The 17,500-nt window shown below is 41.9% G+C and overlaps 1 protein-coding gene across 3 annotated transcripts in view; it reads left to right on the top strand.

Annotated features, from left to right (window-relative positions):
* Positions 1–11,916, top strand: part of OTULIN (OTU deubiquitinase with linear linkage specificity) — a 150,686-nt gene extending 138,770 nt beyond the window's left edge. For all 3 annotated transcript variants that reach the window (XM_040353551.1, XM_040353549.1, XM_040353550.1), the window contains 2 exons: positions 3,414–3,680; positions 11,370–11,916. In XM_040353551.1, coding sequence (XP_040209485.1) covers positions 3,414–3,680; positions 11,370–11,561 — 459 coding nt within the window. In that variant the 3' untranslated portion in view covers positions 11,562–11,916. The remainder of the gene's footprint in view (positions 1–3,413; positions 3,681–11,369) is intronic.
* Positions 11,917–17,500: the final 5,584 nt, after the last annotated feature.

The following is a 17,500-nucleotide window of genomic DNA, read 5'->3' as shown; positions in this document are numbered from 1 at the left end:
TGTTGAGGGAGCACTGGATAACATACATTGAGGGAAAAAAGTATTTGATCCCCTACTGATTTTGTACGTTTCCCCACTGACAAAAAAAATGATCGGTCTATAATTTTTATGGTAGGTTTTAGGGATCGACCAATATCATGTTTCCTGCCGATAGCTGATATTTTTTTTGCCAATATTTTGTACATTTTAAATTTTTTTTTTTTTTTTTGCACTGTTTTTGCTGTCACAAGGAATGTAAACATCCCTTGTGACAGTAATATTCATGTGAGAGGTACTCTTTATGGAGAGATGAGGGGTCAATAAGACCCCAAACCCCTCCTCTGCAAGATCTGCATTTTTGAATACTTTATTTTTTAAAACTGGCGCCTTTAAGATGCCTGTAATCTGGGAAGTGATGTCATGACATTGCTTCCGGATTACTAGATCCGAGACCCGAACGAAGCATAGGCATGTTCGGGCTTTCGGCCAGCCGTCGGACATGTCGGCTGGTTGCTCGGGCATCCCAGTGAGACGGGAGAGCCCACGGCGGGAGGGGAGCATCCCCTCCTGCTTTTTGTAAAAACAGCCGAGCGGCATCGGTTATTACAATAAAGCCGACCGTCCGCTGTAAACAATGGTACAGGGGTGATGCATGCAGCGGCATGCTTCTACATGCATCACCCTGGTAAAAAAACCTTGAAGCAATATCGGTAATATCTGTCACTTTTAAAAAAAGTGAATATCGGCCATGGACAATCGGTCAATTCCTAGTAGGTTTATTTTAACAGTGAGAGACAGAATAACAAAAAATATCCAGAAAAATGCATTTAAAGAAAGTTATAAATTGATTTGCATTTTAATGAGTGAAATAAGTATTTGACTCCTCCCTAAAACATGACTTGGCACATGGAGGCAAAACCCTTCTTGGCAATCAGAGGTCAGACGTTTCTTGTAGTTGGCCACCAGGTTTGCACACTTTTTAGGAGGGATTTTGTCTCGCTACTCTTTGCAGATCTTCCCCAAGTCGTTAAGATTTTGCAGCTGACATTTGGTAACTCAAATCTTTAGCTCTTTAACTTTGACAGTGGGGATGGTGTTCTTGGAGTCATAAGCAGCATTCCTCCTCCTTCATTCACATTGAGTTGGGCTGATGCCAAAAAGCTTGGTTTTGGTCTCATCTGACCACAACACTTTCACCCAGTTCTCCTCTGAATCATTCAGATGTTTATTAGCACACTTCAGACTGCCCTGTACGTGTGCTTTCTTCAGCAAGGGGACCTTGCAGGAGCTGCAGAATTTTTCAGTCTTTTACGGCTTAGTGTATTACCAATTGTTTTCTTGGTGACTATGGTTCCAGCTGCCTTTAGATCATTGACAAGATTCTCCTGTGTAGTTCTGAGCTGATTCCTCACAGTTTTCATGATCATTGAAATTTCACAAGGTGAGATCTTGTATGAAGCCCCAGACCGAGGAAGATCGACAGTTATTTTGTGTTTCTTCCATTTGCGAATAATTGCACACAACTGTTGTCACCCTCTCACAAAGCTGCTTGGCGATGGTCTTGTAGCCCATTTCAGCCTTGTGTAGGTCTACAATCTTGTGCCTGACATCCTCTGAAAGCTCTTTGTTGTTGGCCATGGTGGAGAGATTGAAATCTGATTGATTGCTTCTGTGGACAGGTGTCTTTTATACAGGTAACAAGCTGAGATTAGGAGCACTTCCTTTAAGGCCCGGTTCACACCTATGCATTTTTATAGTTTTTTTGCATTTTGCCGATTTGCACTAGAGTCCATTTAGCATGGTTTCCTATGGAACATGTTCTGTAGTGCAAATCTGCAAAATGCATAAAGCACTAAAAGTGCATAGGTGTGAACCGGGCCTAAGGCCGGGTTTACACTGGTATGACAAACGCTCCGACATTCGCATGATGTGTGAAAATCAATGTTTCCCTATGGGGGGAGTCTGGTCCAACACAATCGGTTTAACTTTGAAAATGCTCCCTGCACTACTTTGGTCCGACTTTAGTCCTACTGCAGCCCATTAAATATAATTGAAGTTGGATCAAACTAGGATGCCTGGCCTAACCATCCGACTCGTGACATCCGACATGGTGATTATAACAGCAGTAAAAAGAATTTATCTCACATTGGGATTGTTTTGATTGGTCAAAAGACAGGTCAGACTGTCTCAAAGTCAGAGCAAAATCTTATCTTGTTCATTCAAGTCAGATGGAAGTAGGACTGATGTAGGACTGATGCCGCTGGGCAAAGTAGGATGCCAGTCGTACAACAGTCCTGTCATATCAGTGTGAACCCAGCCTAAGACCCCTTTCACACTGGGGCGTTTTTCAGGTGCTTTAGCTTTAAAAAAAAAAAGCGCCTGTAAAGTGCCTGCGAGAAGCTGCATCTGCAATGCCAATGTGAAAGCCCGAGTGCTTTCACACTAAGGCGCCCGAAAAACGCCCCAGTGTGAAAGGGGTCTTAGCGTTAAAAACAGCGCCTGAAAGAAGCTGCATCTGCAATCCCAATGTGAAAGTGCTTTCACACTGAGACGCTGCGCTAGCAGGGCGTCAACAAAAAGTCCTGCAAGCAGCTTCTTTGCAGCGCTTTAGGAGCGTTGAATACAACGCTCCTAAAGTGCCCCTTCCCAATGCCACAGCGGCTGAAAAACGCCCCAGTGTGAAAGGGGTCTTAGCGGCACTTTACCAGCATTTATCGGGCGCTGGCAGTGTGAAAGGGCTCTGAAAGCACTCGGGCTTTCACATTGGGATTGCAGATGAGGCTTCTTTCAGGCGCTTTACAGGCTTTTTTTAACCCCAAAGCGCCTGAAAAATGCTCAATTAACGCTCAAATAACGCCCCAGTGTGAAAGGGGCCTAAGAGAGTGCTCCTAATCTCTGCTTAGTACCTGAATAGAAGACACCTGGGAGACAGAAATCTTGCTGATTGATCGGGGATCAAATACTAATTTCAATCATTAAAATGCAAATCAATATAACTTTTTAAATGTGTTTTTCTGGATATTTTTGTTGTTCTGTCTCACTGTAAAAATAAACCAACCATTAAAATTTATAGACTGATCATTTCTTTGTCACTGGGCAAGCGTACAAAATCAGCAGGGGATCAAATCCTTTTTTCCCTCCCTGTATGTTAGTGTGTGAGATCACTAGCAGGAAACACACAATACAGCAGATTTCAGATTAGAAATTGAGCCCAAAACCACTGCACTATAGTGCAAGAGTGGTCACTGTACTTGATTTACGTTTTGTTTCTTGGCGGTGTGTATGTATATGTATATTTTTGCAACCTAATTTGCTAATGATGATTTGTGATGGTTTAGTATTAAGTGCACACAAATGTGGTTTTTGAAAGTGCCTCCTCGAAGAGTAATAGCATTGAGTGTTGTGTTTATTTTTTGTCTCTCCTTTATCTCCAGTGGGCTGAAATGAGCAAAATGAAGATTTCCGATAAAAAACAAGTGGCTTGTGATGAGATATTCCAAACAGAAGAAGAGTACTGTTTGTATGAGGCTGTGAAGTTTTTGATGCTGAGAACTGCTGTTGACTTATACAATGCCAATGAGAATGGCGTGGAAGTGCCTGTGTTCTCTTGGCTGCTATTTGCTAGGAACACATCTAATAATCCTTGCGAGTTTATGAAGAATCACTTGAATCAAGTGGGACACTCTGGAGGCCTTGAACAGGTATGTGCCATCAAGATTAGCACTTGTGTCTTGAATAGATGGCATCTGCTGTCCATAGTTGTTTAGATATTTTGAGATATAGTTCTTGGATTAGGACTTTAAAGTGAACCTACTAGAGAAGGAAAAGAAAAAAAAATGTTGCTGCCCTTGGCATACTTTGATCAAATCCTTGACTGTTTTTATGTTTTAAAATTTGTCCTGACTGCCTAATGAGGCACTGAACTGAACCTACTATGCAAGCAATAAAGTCATGGCTACTGACTTGCCAAATGACACTATTTTCATGAATCACTAAAATAGAGCGTGATTGATTTATTCACCAAATAGTCAGATATTGCATTAATATTCATGTCATCATACTGTGTATACATCTATATTATGATTTTGTTTTGGGAAAGGGGATAGAGTTCCTGTTTTGCTGCTTAAGAGGAGTATAGCCAAACCTTTTTTGTCATGTGGTCGCTTAGTTCTTGAAGGCAATGGGGGACAGCTGCAGCATCAAGCCGATAGTTGAAGCATGGATATTTATCATAATTTTTGCTGGCCTGCAGTTTTATACTTGGTTAATACCCCTGTCTCATTTGTTAAATCTGTACCCCCACTATTTATTGTCCATTTGAAAACTGACAAATATTTTCCAAATTTGTGCTCTGTATGTGCAGGCACTGTAGAGCAATACATCCTCAAAGTTCTCACAAGAAGCCCAAGTCTTTCAGAAGCTCAAGCACACCCTGTTCACCTGCCAGAGCTCCTGATCTGTGTTCACATGAGTTCACTCCGATGAAAGGAGGGGCATAGTGAGTTCAGAAACATGGGTTTAGTTGGAAGAGTTCAGTGCTTCTTTTGTGATCTTTAAAAATGAATTGCACCACAGTGCCATCATCTATAGAGGCCAGTTAAAGATTTCTTAAAGTGGAAGTAAACTTCCATCACTAACTTTTACCTATAGGTAAGCCAATAGGTAGTGTAAATATATCCTAAATGGGCACCTTAGGAGATATTTACTGTACATGCAGCCAGTGGCGCATGTACTTGGAAGAAACGGACACCCATGTCCTTCCTTCAGAGCCATGTGCCGTAACCGGCGGCTCCTGTGTGCATGTGCAGGAGTGATGTCATTGCGACTCTGGCCAGTCACAGACCTGGAGTCTGTGAACCTGGAAGCAAGACGGGTGCGCCTGACATCTCGGCGCTGGAAGAGCATTGTTTTAAGTTTAACATAATGTGCTAGTATGCTATGCATACTAGCATTTTATGACATTACCTTGCAGGGTAAGAAACCACTTTAAGCTCATTTACTGCTTGTGAAGAATACAGAATGTATGAGTGCACAGCCATTGTGTTCAATCTCCTCTATTTAGTTATTTTCTTTAAAATATTTTCAATTTCAACCCTGCAAGCAGGATTTTTTTTGAGCACACATGCTACTCCATTTTTAATCTGTATCCTAAGATATGGCAACATATGAAAACAACTCTTAAGTACAATGGCTTTAATGAGTATATACCAGTGTGAGATAACAAATATACATCGTTAACTGATCTGGAAGGCTCTGAACTGTGTAAAAATATGTATATCATAGCTCACTCACTATATTCCCATCCTTGAGACTTACACAATTATTCCTTCTGCACAGAGTATAATGGACACCCTGAAAGGAGGCTAAGGCTCCTCTGTGTCCCCTGTATTTAGGGTGTAACATGGTAAAATGCCTCCCCCCTTAACTTTTGCGCAAACCAATCAATATACGCCTATTGCATTTTATTTTTATTTTTTTTACCAAAAATATGTAGAAGACTATATTGGCCTAAACGAATGAATACATTTGTTTTTATATATACTCGAGTGTAAGCCGGGGTACCTAATTTTACCACAAAAAAATTGAAAAACGTATTGACTCGTGTATAAGCCTAGAGTGAGAAATGCAGCAGCTACTGTAAGTGGATAAGAGGGTCAACAATGCCCATTTGCAAGCCTCGCTGTGCCCATTGCAAGCCTCACTGTGCCCATTGCCAGCCTCACTGTGCCCATTGCCAGCCTCACTGTGCCCATTGCCAGCCTCACTGTGCCCATTGCCAGCCTCACTGTGCCCATTGCCAGCCTCACTGTGCCCATTGCCAGCCTCACTGTGCCCATTGCCAGCCTCACTGTGCCCATTGCCAGCCTCACTGTGCCCATTGCAAGCCTCACTGTGCCATTACAAACATTCCCGTGCACATTGTAGCCTCACTGTGCTGATCTGCATAACTAATGACGAGGATGAGCGGATGTGTTTGATAGGCGGAACACTGAGCACTAACTCTCTGCTGGGAAACTGAGCAGGGTTGCCAACCGTCAGTAAATTTACAAACCGTTTACGGATTTTACCATTTTTGAATCTGTCCATAATTGTCCATTACGGACATACAGACTACACGTCCATAATGGACATTTATGGACGGATGCAAAAATTACGGATTTTACAAACGGTTTGTAAATTTACTGAAAGTTGGCAACCCTGAAAAGGGTTCCCCTATCACAGACACAAACGAGGAGGAGGCGTGGCTTTTGAACACTGGATGGATGGCCGCCATCTGACTGTATGCGTGACACGGCTCTCATTAGGGATGCAGGCACAGACTCGAGTATAACCAGAGGGGGCATTTTCAGCACAAAAAATATGCTGAAAAACTCAGCTTATACTCGAGTATATATGGGGTGTGTGTGTGTGTGTGTGTGTGTATGTATGAATTGTATAGCAAAAGATAAATACAGCAGAGGTGATCAAATACCACGAAAAGAAAGCTCTATTTGTGGGGGAAAAGGGCCCATCCACTTTTTTTAGGGAAAAGTCGCAGGACCATGTAATTGTCAGTTAAAGTAACACAGTGCTGTATCGCAACAAATGGCCTGGTCATTAAGGGGGCAAATCCTTCCGGACTGTAGTGCTTAACCACTTCCAGACCTGCGCACGACGATGTACGTCCTTTTTTTAAAGATGGATATCTCGGTAACGGCAGCAGCTGCTGCCACAACCGAGGTATCCATCTTTAGTGTGCGCGGTCCTGTACACGATAACGGCGGTCTTCGCGGCGGATTCGCTGCGAGATCGCCGTTATCGGTGGCGGGAGAAGGGCCCCCCTCCGCCGCTTACCGGAGCCGTCGGTAGCGGCGGAGGAGATCGGGTGCGTTCGGCTGCTGACTGGGGACGAGACTGAAGGAAAAATCTCCTTCACTCGTCCCCATAGCTCTGCTGGGCGGAAGTGACGTCAAAACGTCAGTCCCGCTCAGCCTCTTAAAGAAACATTTTATTTTTTTGTCATTTGAAAAAATGACAGTTTCAATTTTTTTTTTTTTTTTTTTTCTTGCATTTTAGTCTAATTATGAGATCTGAGGTCTTTTTGATCCCAGATCTCATATTTAAGAGGACCTGTCATGCTTTTTTCTATTACAAGGGATGTTTACATTCCTTATAATAGGAATAAAAGTGATCAAATTTTTTTTTTTTTTTTTTTTAGTGTAAAAAGTAATAAAATAAATAAAAATAAATAAGAAAACAAAAAAAAAATTTTTTAACGCGCCCCGTCCCGACGAGCTTGCGCGCAGAAGCGAACGCATACGCGAGTAGAGCCCGCATATGAAAACAGTGTTCAAACCACACAAGTAAGGTATCGCCGCGATCGTTAGAGCGAGAGCAATAATTCTAGCCCTAGACCTACTCTGTAGCTCAAAAAATGCAACCTATAGAATTTTTTAAACGTCGCCTATCGAGATTTTTAAGGGTAAAAGTTTGACGCCATGCCATGAGCGGGCGCAATTTTTAAGCGTGACATGTTGGGTATCATTTTACTTGGCGTAACATTATCTTTCGCAATATATAAAAAAAATTGGGCCAAATTTATTGTTGTCTTATTTTTTAATTCAAAAAAGTGATTTTTTTCCAAAAAAAGTGCGCTTGTAAGACCGCTGCGCAAATACGGTGTGACAAAAAGTATTGCAATGACCACTATTTTATTCTCTAGGGTGTTAGAAAAAAATATATATAATGTTTGGGGGTTTTAATTAATTTTCTAGCAGAAAAAACAGTTTTAGTCTTGCAAACACCAAATCTGAAAAACACCTAAGGTCTGGAAGTGGTTAATAATGTACATGTCTTTTGAGAGAAAGGGTAAATTATATCCTGCAATGGCAAAGCACATAAACGTAGGCCTCAAATTTTTGAAAAGATCTAGTGTAAGTGACTGAGCAACCCTACACTCGTACCCTGATCTAGTCATGAATAGACTTTTTAATGATCCTCCATAACGGATAATAAACTCCCCTGTCACATATTATTATCCTAGTTGTATTGAATGGTTAACTTTTTCATTATAATATTTTTTTTTTTATTGCTTGTGTATCTTGTGCTGCCATTGCATTGGTAGTGATGTAACAATGCTGTACTTTGTAGTTGTGTTGGACATATGTCTCCATTTCTTTTGTAGCTAATGGATCGTTCTTGTGTTCTGAACTGCACCATTTTTTTACCTGTTGTTTTGTGTTATATTTTACTTCCAAAACTGAAAGAGCTTTCTTTTCCTCCTATTTTATTTATGATACGGAGGATCTAGTAGTCGTTTTCTGAACTTAGAAATCCTATAGATGGGTGGAGATGCACACCGCTCTTCCCTTGTGCAGTATTGTGTACCTTGTTGGTTTTCCCAAGCCAAGCAATGCCTGTTGAACTGTTTACTTCAGACAACTGATACCTGACAATACTTATTATTTGTTATTGTGAGTAGTAGAACTTTATATAGAAAATTGCTCTGACTAATTTGGAAATGTTTTTCCACACATAGGTCATGTGTTTTTTTTTTTTCTGCGTTTGATTTTTCCATTAATGCTGTGAAATTTACACCTGTGGTTATTACCGTATTTATCGGCGTATAACACACACTTTTTTCCTCTAAAACAGAGGGTAAACGGTGCCTGCGTGTTATACGCCGATATCATGTTTCACCAATAGGGGGCGGGGATCGGGCAGTCTGCCCCAGGAGCCACCCATTGGGGGGGTGTCAGGCTGGCTGTCCCACATCCCCTGGCCCTGGAACAATGCTCCCTGCATAGTCTGAAGTTGAGAAAAAAAAAGTCACTTGCCAACCCCTTCTACACCACTCCTCCTGTGTCAGTGTCATTGTAAAACAAAGCTTTTAAATATCTTTATAGCTCCGTTTTTTTCTGGTTGCTCTCCTTCTCTGAGTGTAGCTTTGATTGAAGGAGGAGAGCAGTCACATGACCTACTGTGTAACATCAGAGGAGAGCATTCATGTGACCAGGTCAGTGAAAAAAACAGAGCTATTGATGTAGATGGAAGCTTCAGTTTGCAATAGGAGTGACGCAGGAGGAGCGCAGTGTGGAAGGGGCTGACATTTTTTTTTTTTTTTACTTAACTGTAGAGAATGCTGGCAGCACTGTCCCAGGAGACTGGGGGTCTCATGAGAGTGCAGTGTGGCTGTGTACTGGATGGTGGGGGGGGTGTATAATGGATGGGGAGGCTGTGTACTGGATGGGGGGATGTATAGTGGATGTGGGGCTGTGTACTGGATAGGGGGATGTGTACTGGATGAGGGCCTGTGTACTGGATGGGGGGGATATATAATGGACAGGGGCTGTATACTGGGGAGGGGGGCTGTATAATGGATGGGGGATGTATAATGGATGTGGGGGGGGGGGGGCTTTGTACTGGGGAGGGAGGCTTTCTTAAAATTAGGGTGCATGTTATACGCCGAATAAATACGGTATTTAAATGTTTAAGTATAAATGAAAAAGATAAATGCATCATTTGTGTTATTTATGCTTCATTAATGAGGCTTTCTAGTTAAAAAAATTTCATTATGTGTAACGTACATCCAATCTCCAACAGTGTATGTTTACAGTATTTGACTATAAAGCTGCCTAGGATATTATAAATACATTACTTAAACGTATTGGTTGTTTGGTAGTAAAAATGTGTCTGTCATCAGAATGTATATTGATTAAATTTGTAGTGTTAGAAATTAGAGTGTAAGCTTTGACTGCATGCAGGACCTGTCGGCTTAATTTCTTTTCTTAAATTCTGAATTCATCCGTCTCCTTGGGTTGTTTTTTGTGCCACTTATGCAGTTTTTTTTCGAAAAATGTGTTTATTTAATATCAGAATTGAACAGGAGAAAATATCAAAATAAACGATAGAGATCGGTATCAACCCCTGACCTGATAAAGGGGGTTGGTTAAAGGGCATATGATTTGTAACCTTAAAGCAGGGGTCTCAAACTGATGGCCCTCCAGCTGTTCTGGCAAGTCCCATCTTGCCTCTGCCTGTGGAAGTCATGCTTGTAACTGTCAGCCTTGCAATGCCTCATGGGACTTTTAGTTCTGCAAGAGCTGGAGGGGCCACCAGTTTGAGACCCCTGCCTTAAAGTATAATTTCCCCTTTCCTAACACGTTACACCCATATTTAATGTGAAACATGTTACAGATGCACCGGCCCCCGCTCTCCCCGATTCCTCGCTCTGACAGTTAGCGGGGGATCTTCTCAAACGCACACACCCCCGCTAACTCTCACAATCTGCAACAAAGGCGGCAGTGTGGGGGTCCCGGACGTGGCATCCATTCACAGTTTTCCCGAAATGGGAAAACTACAAGGTCCGACTGCCTTTGTCAGCTTGTAGAGTTCTCAATAAACTACCATGACACTGTTGAGCAAGGTGGTAGTTCATTCATGCTTCCCGTCAGTTTAACTGCCTGACCATACCAGAGGCTCCCTAACCCTTAAAAAAATAAAATAATAATAAATAACTAAACAGCCTAACACAAATAAATTATCAATATTATTTTTTTTGTGTTTGGGTGTGTAGTATTATTATTTATTATTATAATTTCTAATAATGTATTTAATATTTTTTAAGGTTAGGGGTTAATTATCATTTGTTTATGTATTGCATATTAATTCATTTTATTTATTTATGATTTTTAGTTATTTGTGAATTTAGTTTACATTTATTCATATATTTTAGCTATTTTTGCTCTAGAATTTTTAGTTTGAGCAGAAAATTGCATGCACATGTGCAACAAAATGCGCAAATGCGTACACAAACGAGCGAATGGTGTGTTTCCATTTATTTCTATTGGAATAAAAACACAGCAAAAATGCTCAAATCTGCCCAATTCGAGCTACAAAAAAAGGTCCAAAACTTTTTTGAGCTTCAGGTGACTTTGAGTAGAGATGTGAATCAAATATATCTTCTTTTCTCCTCCAGCGTTTTGGAGCTTCAATCTCCAAAATGCTAAGGTGTGAATGAGGTGAACGGGAATCCGCACTGGTGATTCGGACAGGAATTGCACCGCATTCCTGCTCAAATCACATGTAATTCTTTGCAGTGCAATTTGAGCCCATTCATTTTGTATGGCATAAATCACACTGCACCCGCACGAAAAGGTGCAGACACCTTTTTTTTCCCCCCCGCACTGAGATCGGATCGCATGGGTGTTCCCCACTTCTGCTTAGGATGTGGGTAATTGGTTTTAAAGTTGTTTCACAGAAAGGAAAATGCATAATTGCTGTACTATAAAATCTTATATTGTATTAGAAATGCTGGAAATCCATGTTGCAAGTAATTACATTGGTCTTGTGGACTTGTGTGTTTGTTTATGTTTTAGCTTTTTATGATATCTTGATTTCTTCTTTTTTAGGTTGAAATGTTTCTCCTTGGATATGCATTACAGCACACAATAAAAGTATATAGACTGTATAAATATGGAACAGATGAATTTATTACACAATATCCAGATGACCAGGCAGATTGGCCTGTGGTAACTCTCATAACAGAAGATGACCGACATTATAATGTTCCAGTTAGAGTGTGTGAAGAAACAAGTTTATAGATATTGTATCATATAAATGATTGATACTACCACTGTTTTAAGATTGTGCTGTTACATAAATGTGTTGTCTCTTTTATTTGGGAACTTTCAGTGGCCCTCCTTGGAAGAACTTCAGTGCTAGATTGGAATAGTAGACTGTACAATGGGTTTATGGGTGAAGGAAGTTATCCTTAATTACTTCCAACTGCTTTATAAGGGGGCATTTGTTATTTCTGAAAAACAAATTCACATGCAATTAAGAAGAACCTAGTGGATCCTGTACATATTTGATTGCAATCTTGGGTTTATTACCCATATTTCTGAGATGATTCCCACAGATGCCTTTGCAAAGTAAAAACATTTTTGATTTTTGAAAGTTCTCTTCTTTTCATTTGCCTTGTCTATGTATTTTCATGTTATACTTCAGTTGTAATTCAGTCTCTAATTCAAATTGTTGGGCTTGGCCTCAAAGGACCATTACTGTTAAATTATATGTTCTGATAACTCTTTGTGGGGAAATATGTGGAATGGTAGTATTCGTTATAAATCCATTATTATTATTATTATTATTATTATCATCATTTTACAAGTGTTATAAGCGCCCATGGCAGTGCTATAATTTGTCCCAACTCCAGGTCTGCATGCTATTAAAGGGGAAAAAAAGAGAAAAAAAGTGATGTGAAAGATCTAATCTACTGAATACTAATATAGGATGTAATGTGGTTTACAGTTCTCAAAACATAATGGTTTTTCTCAAGCTTGATCTTTCTTAGAGTATTTACCCCTGGGGCTGAGGCTTGCCATTTGGTTGAGTGGCGATTGGCTGAGGTGGGGGGTCACTGGACATGGCGCTCACTACCACTTGGGTGTCGGTGGCTTAAGCGGAGTCCCTGCCAAGGGGAATAGAGCAATGACAGGGCTGGAGCAGGTGGCAGACGGTTGGGCAGGGGTCCAAACACTGGGCTTGGAGGGGTGTTGTAACATCTATGGTGGGGCTATACACACCTGTGGGCTGCCAATGGTACAGGAATACCTCCTGGGTGTGTGTACACTGGGACCAGTTGCTGCCGCAGGACTAAAAGTCCCAGTATGTGCTGTAGCTACATTGCAGACTGCGATAATGATAAAACTACAAGTCCCAGCATGTGCTGTACGTCCATTGCATAAAAGATAAAAGTATATAGTGGCGCTACAGGTATGTATTCCAAGCATATAATCAATAAAACATCATGGTATAATGAATCAGTCCATAATAAAAGTCCATAGAACAAAAGGTGATCAGGCAAAATCCCTTAGAGCGAAGAAGGTAACTCTGTATAGTAGGAACAGAGGGCACCCCTCTTCCTGTACCTCTATTGCAGACAGTGATGGAACTACTACAAGTCCCAGCATGTGCTGTACCTCATTTTTTTACAATTTAAATTTACCAAGTTCTTAGGTATCCTAAGAAGGTTAATAGGCAAAAGCTGAGAGGCATAACTGTGTGGAAACCTGCGTGGTGCATTTGTAAAAATACACATCAGGACTACATAAGAAAAGGGGTTTTGTTGTTGAAAGCAAAGCTTTGTTAGTTTAAAAAAAAAATGGATCCTAGATTTAAAGAAAATGTGTCAGCAATGGCAACCTCCATATTTCTCTGCTATGAACCCTCTAACCCAATGTTTCTCAACTGGGGTGCCGTGAGGAGTCCTTTAGGGATGCTGCAGCAACTGCCCAATCCTCTGTTGGCTCCTGTGCTACAGGAGGAAGGGAGCACTCTTAACTCTTGTGTAGAAGAGGCTGAGAGCCCAGCCGTACCTCTTCTCTGCTTTCTGCTCCTTTCTGTACTCTTACCGGCAAAACAGAAAGCTAAGCTGGACGCCCAAACAGCGCCCTACCAACCAATGACATTGGTTGCTAGTGACTTGCCAGCAAGAGTACAGAGAGGAGAAGAGAGCGGGGGAGGTATGGGCTGAGCTCTCTGCCTCTTCTGTACACAGGAATTAACAGTGCCCTCTCCCTCCACAGGAGTTAACAGTTAAAGGATCACTCAGGCCTGATCATAAAGGAGGGAGAGGAGCTTGGGGGGTAGAGTAAAGTACAGTAGTGACAGCAGGAGAGAGCCAGGAGGGCTGCTGTGCATGGGGAGGGGGCTGAGATTTGAAGGGGTTGTGCTAGGAGGGGGGTCTGCGCTGAGAGGGTGATTGAGGAAGAGTTGTGCTAGGAAGGGGTTGCGATTTGTGCTAAGGGGAAGGGGGGAGTGTTTATCACCTGCAGATGACTTAATTATAGGGCTTGCATGTTCACACCAGGTACAGTGCAGTAACAGATGCCAAATTGCACATTTTCCCATACCACTCAAAAATGTGTTGCCTTTTGCAGACGCGTGTGGGTGCCATTAATTCTTAATTACCCCCAAGATTTTCAGCCGTTGATATACATTTCAGACAGATTAGCCGCTTACCAGATCCGGTGGACCTCTATTACGGAGGCTCATAGAAACCAGGGGTCACTCAAAGGGATCCTTGTAATTTAAGCAATGGTATGCTGGCGTGTCCGTCTTCATTTGAATTTCCCAGGGCTGTGATGGATCTCAGGCAATCTCAGCTTCCAAAGGGGTGGTGTGGTGTGCAAGTACATTTAGAGGAAGAGCAAAAAAAGCTTCATAGTGCAGTATGATTTGGGTAATCACAAAAACCCCTTTATTGAAAAGCAGGGTTACAGACATCAAAATTTAAAAGCTAATTTCGGCAGAACAGTCTTTTAAAAACAGAGTAAAAACCTTCCAGTAGCGGCTTCAGCCGGTTAGCTGGGGCGTGGTGACGTCTGGTAGTAAATGCTCCGCCCGACGCTGTGTTTCTCCTCAACAGGCATCGACAGGGATAGGAGAAACGCAGCAATATGCAGCAAAAATACTTGTATCCCCTCTGGATTGTGCAGTTATTAACTAGAACAAGGGTGCCCAATCTTTTGAAGAGCAAGGGCCACTTGAGCGACTCGGTAACCAGTCGCAGGCCACAATGAGAGGAGCGGGTGAATGACAACCCACTTGGCTCTATAGAGCCCACTCTACTCTCAGCACACCAAACTCGCAGCAGGTAATATAAGTCTATGGCTCAGTGCAGGTAACCCACAGGTGTACTTCTCTGCACCTGTGGATCAGTTTAAAAGCAGCCCAGTAACCCCTGCAGAACAGATATGCCCATATATACACTGTGATATTAGTAATAAACTTACCTTTAACAGTATTTTATTCCATCCCAGAGCAGGAGGCCGTTGGCCACAATAGAGGGCTTCACGGGCCACTATTTGGGCACCCTTGATCTAGAGTGTATATATTTTTTTGCCAACATACAATGTTGGGTTAGACCAGTGTTCTAAAACTTTTTTTCAGTCAAGGCACCTTTTTAGAACCGTGTACAATCCCAGGACACTCCCGTCTTATGGCTCATTGCATCCAAGTGCACACCCTTTTGTGCGTGTTCCCACACATTGCTTTTGTTTAATGAGCTGCTCTGTGCAGGCAAAACACACAAAAGGGTGTCGGCATGATTTTTTAAATGAATGCACCATGAAGGCAAGTCACTAGCAACCAATGCCAATGGTTGGTAGGGCGCTGTTGGGGCGGCCAGCTTAGCTTTCTGTTTTGCCGGTAAGAGCACAGAAAGGAGCAGAAAGCAGAGAAGAGGTACGGCTGGGCTCTCAGCCTTTACTACACAAGAGTTAAGAGTGCTCCCTTCCTCCTGTAGCACAGGAGCCAACAGAGGATTGGGCAGTTGCCGCAGCATCCCTAAAGGACTCCTCATGGCACCCCAGTTGAGAAACATTGGGTTAGATGTTAGGGGGTTCATTGCAGTGATAGGGTAAGTTTTAAAAGAAAATAATAGCAGAGAAATATGGAGGTTGCCATTGCTGACATCCATACTAACATGCCAATTGCCTCTGGCTTTGGTACTTTTGGATCAAGTCAATGAACTCTCAATCCCCAAATCATCTCAAGTTGATCTTCAATACAATTGGAATGCACCTGAAATTGTCCTTCGACTCAATCCCAAAGTCTGCCATCAGCTTGCTAGGTGGAGGGATGTAGATGTGTGTGTTTTATATGTTATCTGTGTGTGTGTGTGTGTGTGTGTGAGAATATAAAGTATATTTAAGGGATGCAGCCTAGTATCAGCATCTAAGTATCACTGTGCTGCACATGCTGCTCAGATGTAGTCTATTGCTTCACATACAGTTTTGTGCAGAGCTATCGGGATGAAATAAGGGTTACATTGTGTGGCTAAATCTGCCTACCCTAGTCCACTGCTTACTTTTCCAATTATCACTTCATTTGCCTTGTTACGCAAAGCATTTCAGAGCCCAGCAGTAGTCACTATGTAACATTTCTAATTCCAAATCATACATCACAGGAGTTCATTCTTAGACCACTGGATTATGTTTCACCTCCAGATAATTGCACATTGGAAAATAGCAAAACTTTTTTTTTTCCCCCACCGCTCTTGTCTGTAATGTACCTGTCTCTTTCTGCAGAGTCTTTCTCTTAAGATACACAATTATTTACAATTGTGTTGGGTTGCTGATCATTAATGCTCTATAGCAGTGGCAGTTATCCAGATCAGGCCCTACTGAAGGGCTGTAAGCTGCAGTGTAGAAACCAGGAGAGGGGCACTTCTGAATATATATCATAAACAAATTTATTGAGAAAACAATATCCACTCACTTGGAAAGAAGTCAGGTTGAGTACAGGTACATCGCTGGGCTGAAGAGGTGGGACTACAGGTCACAGTGAGTCAGTTTCTGGCTTGGATATTGTACCACATCAGATCCCAGGGAGCATAAGGTGGAACTGTAGGTCACAGCAAGTCCTCTTCCAGCTGACCAGGTGCAGCACATAAGAGCCCAGAAAGCATATGGTGGAATCAAAGAAAGTCCACTTAGCAGGGTGTAGATTCCAGGGAGGATGAGGGCAGTGTACCGCCAGAGCCCGTGACAGCTTCACGTTTCTCGTATGGTGTCCGCAATGATGGGAAACAGCCGTGCAGTCAGAAACCAGAACGAGGCTTGGAAGGCAAATAGTGTGGCGCCAGCTGTGATGCTGAGGTGCACCGAATGGAAATTTTGGTATCGAAACCAAAAATTCAGGATGCTTGTGGCCGAAAATTACAGTTTTTTTTTAAATATTTATATTTGACTTTTTAATTAATATCAATATAAATGAACATGAATTTATTGTCTGCCATTATTGGCACCTTTTGGTGCAAGAAAAGCTCAAGAAAGATGTATCCCTTTAAATTCTATGTATATCTTCACACTGGTCTGTTGCACTTCCATTGTGGTGTTAAAAAGTCAGCTTGCTGCATTTTTGGTCAGTTAAAAAAAATGCGCCTCCCATTTAAAATGCATTGAAAATGCAGCAAGTACGCATCATTAACACACCCCTGTTACGTTTTTTTAATGTGTTTTTTGAGTCACATGACCTGTGAAAAACACACCATAAGCCCAGTAATCATGGTAAAATCGCTGCGAATTCGCAGCAAAATCAACATGAATTTGTGGTAAAAATGCGGTACCTTTTATCGACATTCTACCAAATTACACCATTTTTGCCCGAAATCGTACATATATACACCAAAATTTGGTTAACCTTGCATTGGTGGCTATCCAAGCCACTGGAGATGGGGAAAGGTGTTGAGGATGGACACCAGCCTTTCCTAAAATCACTGTTAGAGAGGATAAGTTCTCGAAAGGTAACCAATATTGTGGTCAGCAGACACAACCCATTAAATATTTACTGGGTGACTGCTGACCACACATGCTTTCCATCTTAGGGCCTCAGCTTTTAGCATTGTTTACTGGATCTGATCACAGCCTAGAGCAGTGCAAGAATCTACAGAAAACCCCAAAGACCATTGAGTGTAACTTCCAACACTTGACCCCTAGTATGGATATCCAGCAACCTTTTGAATGTGATTATATGC

The sequence above is a fragment of the Rana temporaria genome, chromosome 5, assembly GCF_905171775.1.
Source record: "Rana temporaria chromosome 5, aRanTem1.1, whole genome shotgun sequence".
NCBI lineage: Eukaryota > Metazoa > Chordata > Amphibia > Anura > Ranidae > Rana > Rana temporaria.
The sequence above is the reverse complement of the archived record's forward strand: the minus strand, read 5'-3'. Positions and strand labels throughout refer to the sequence as shown.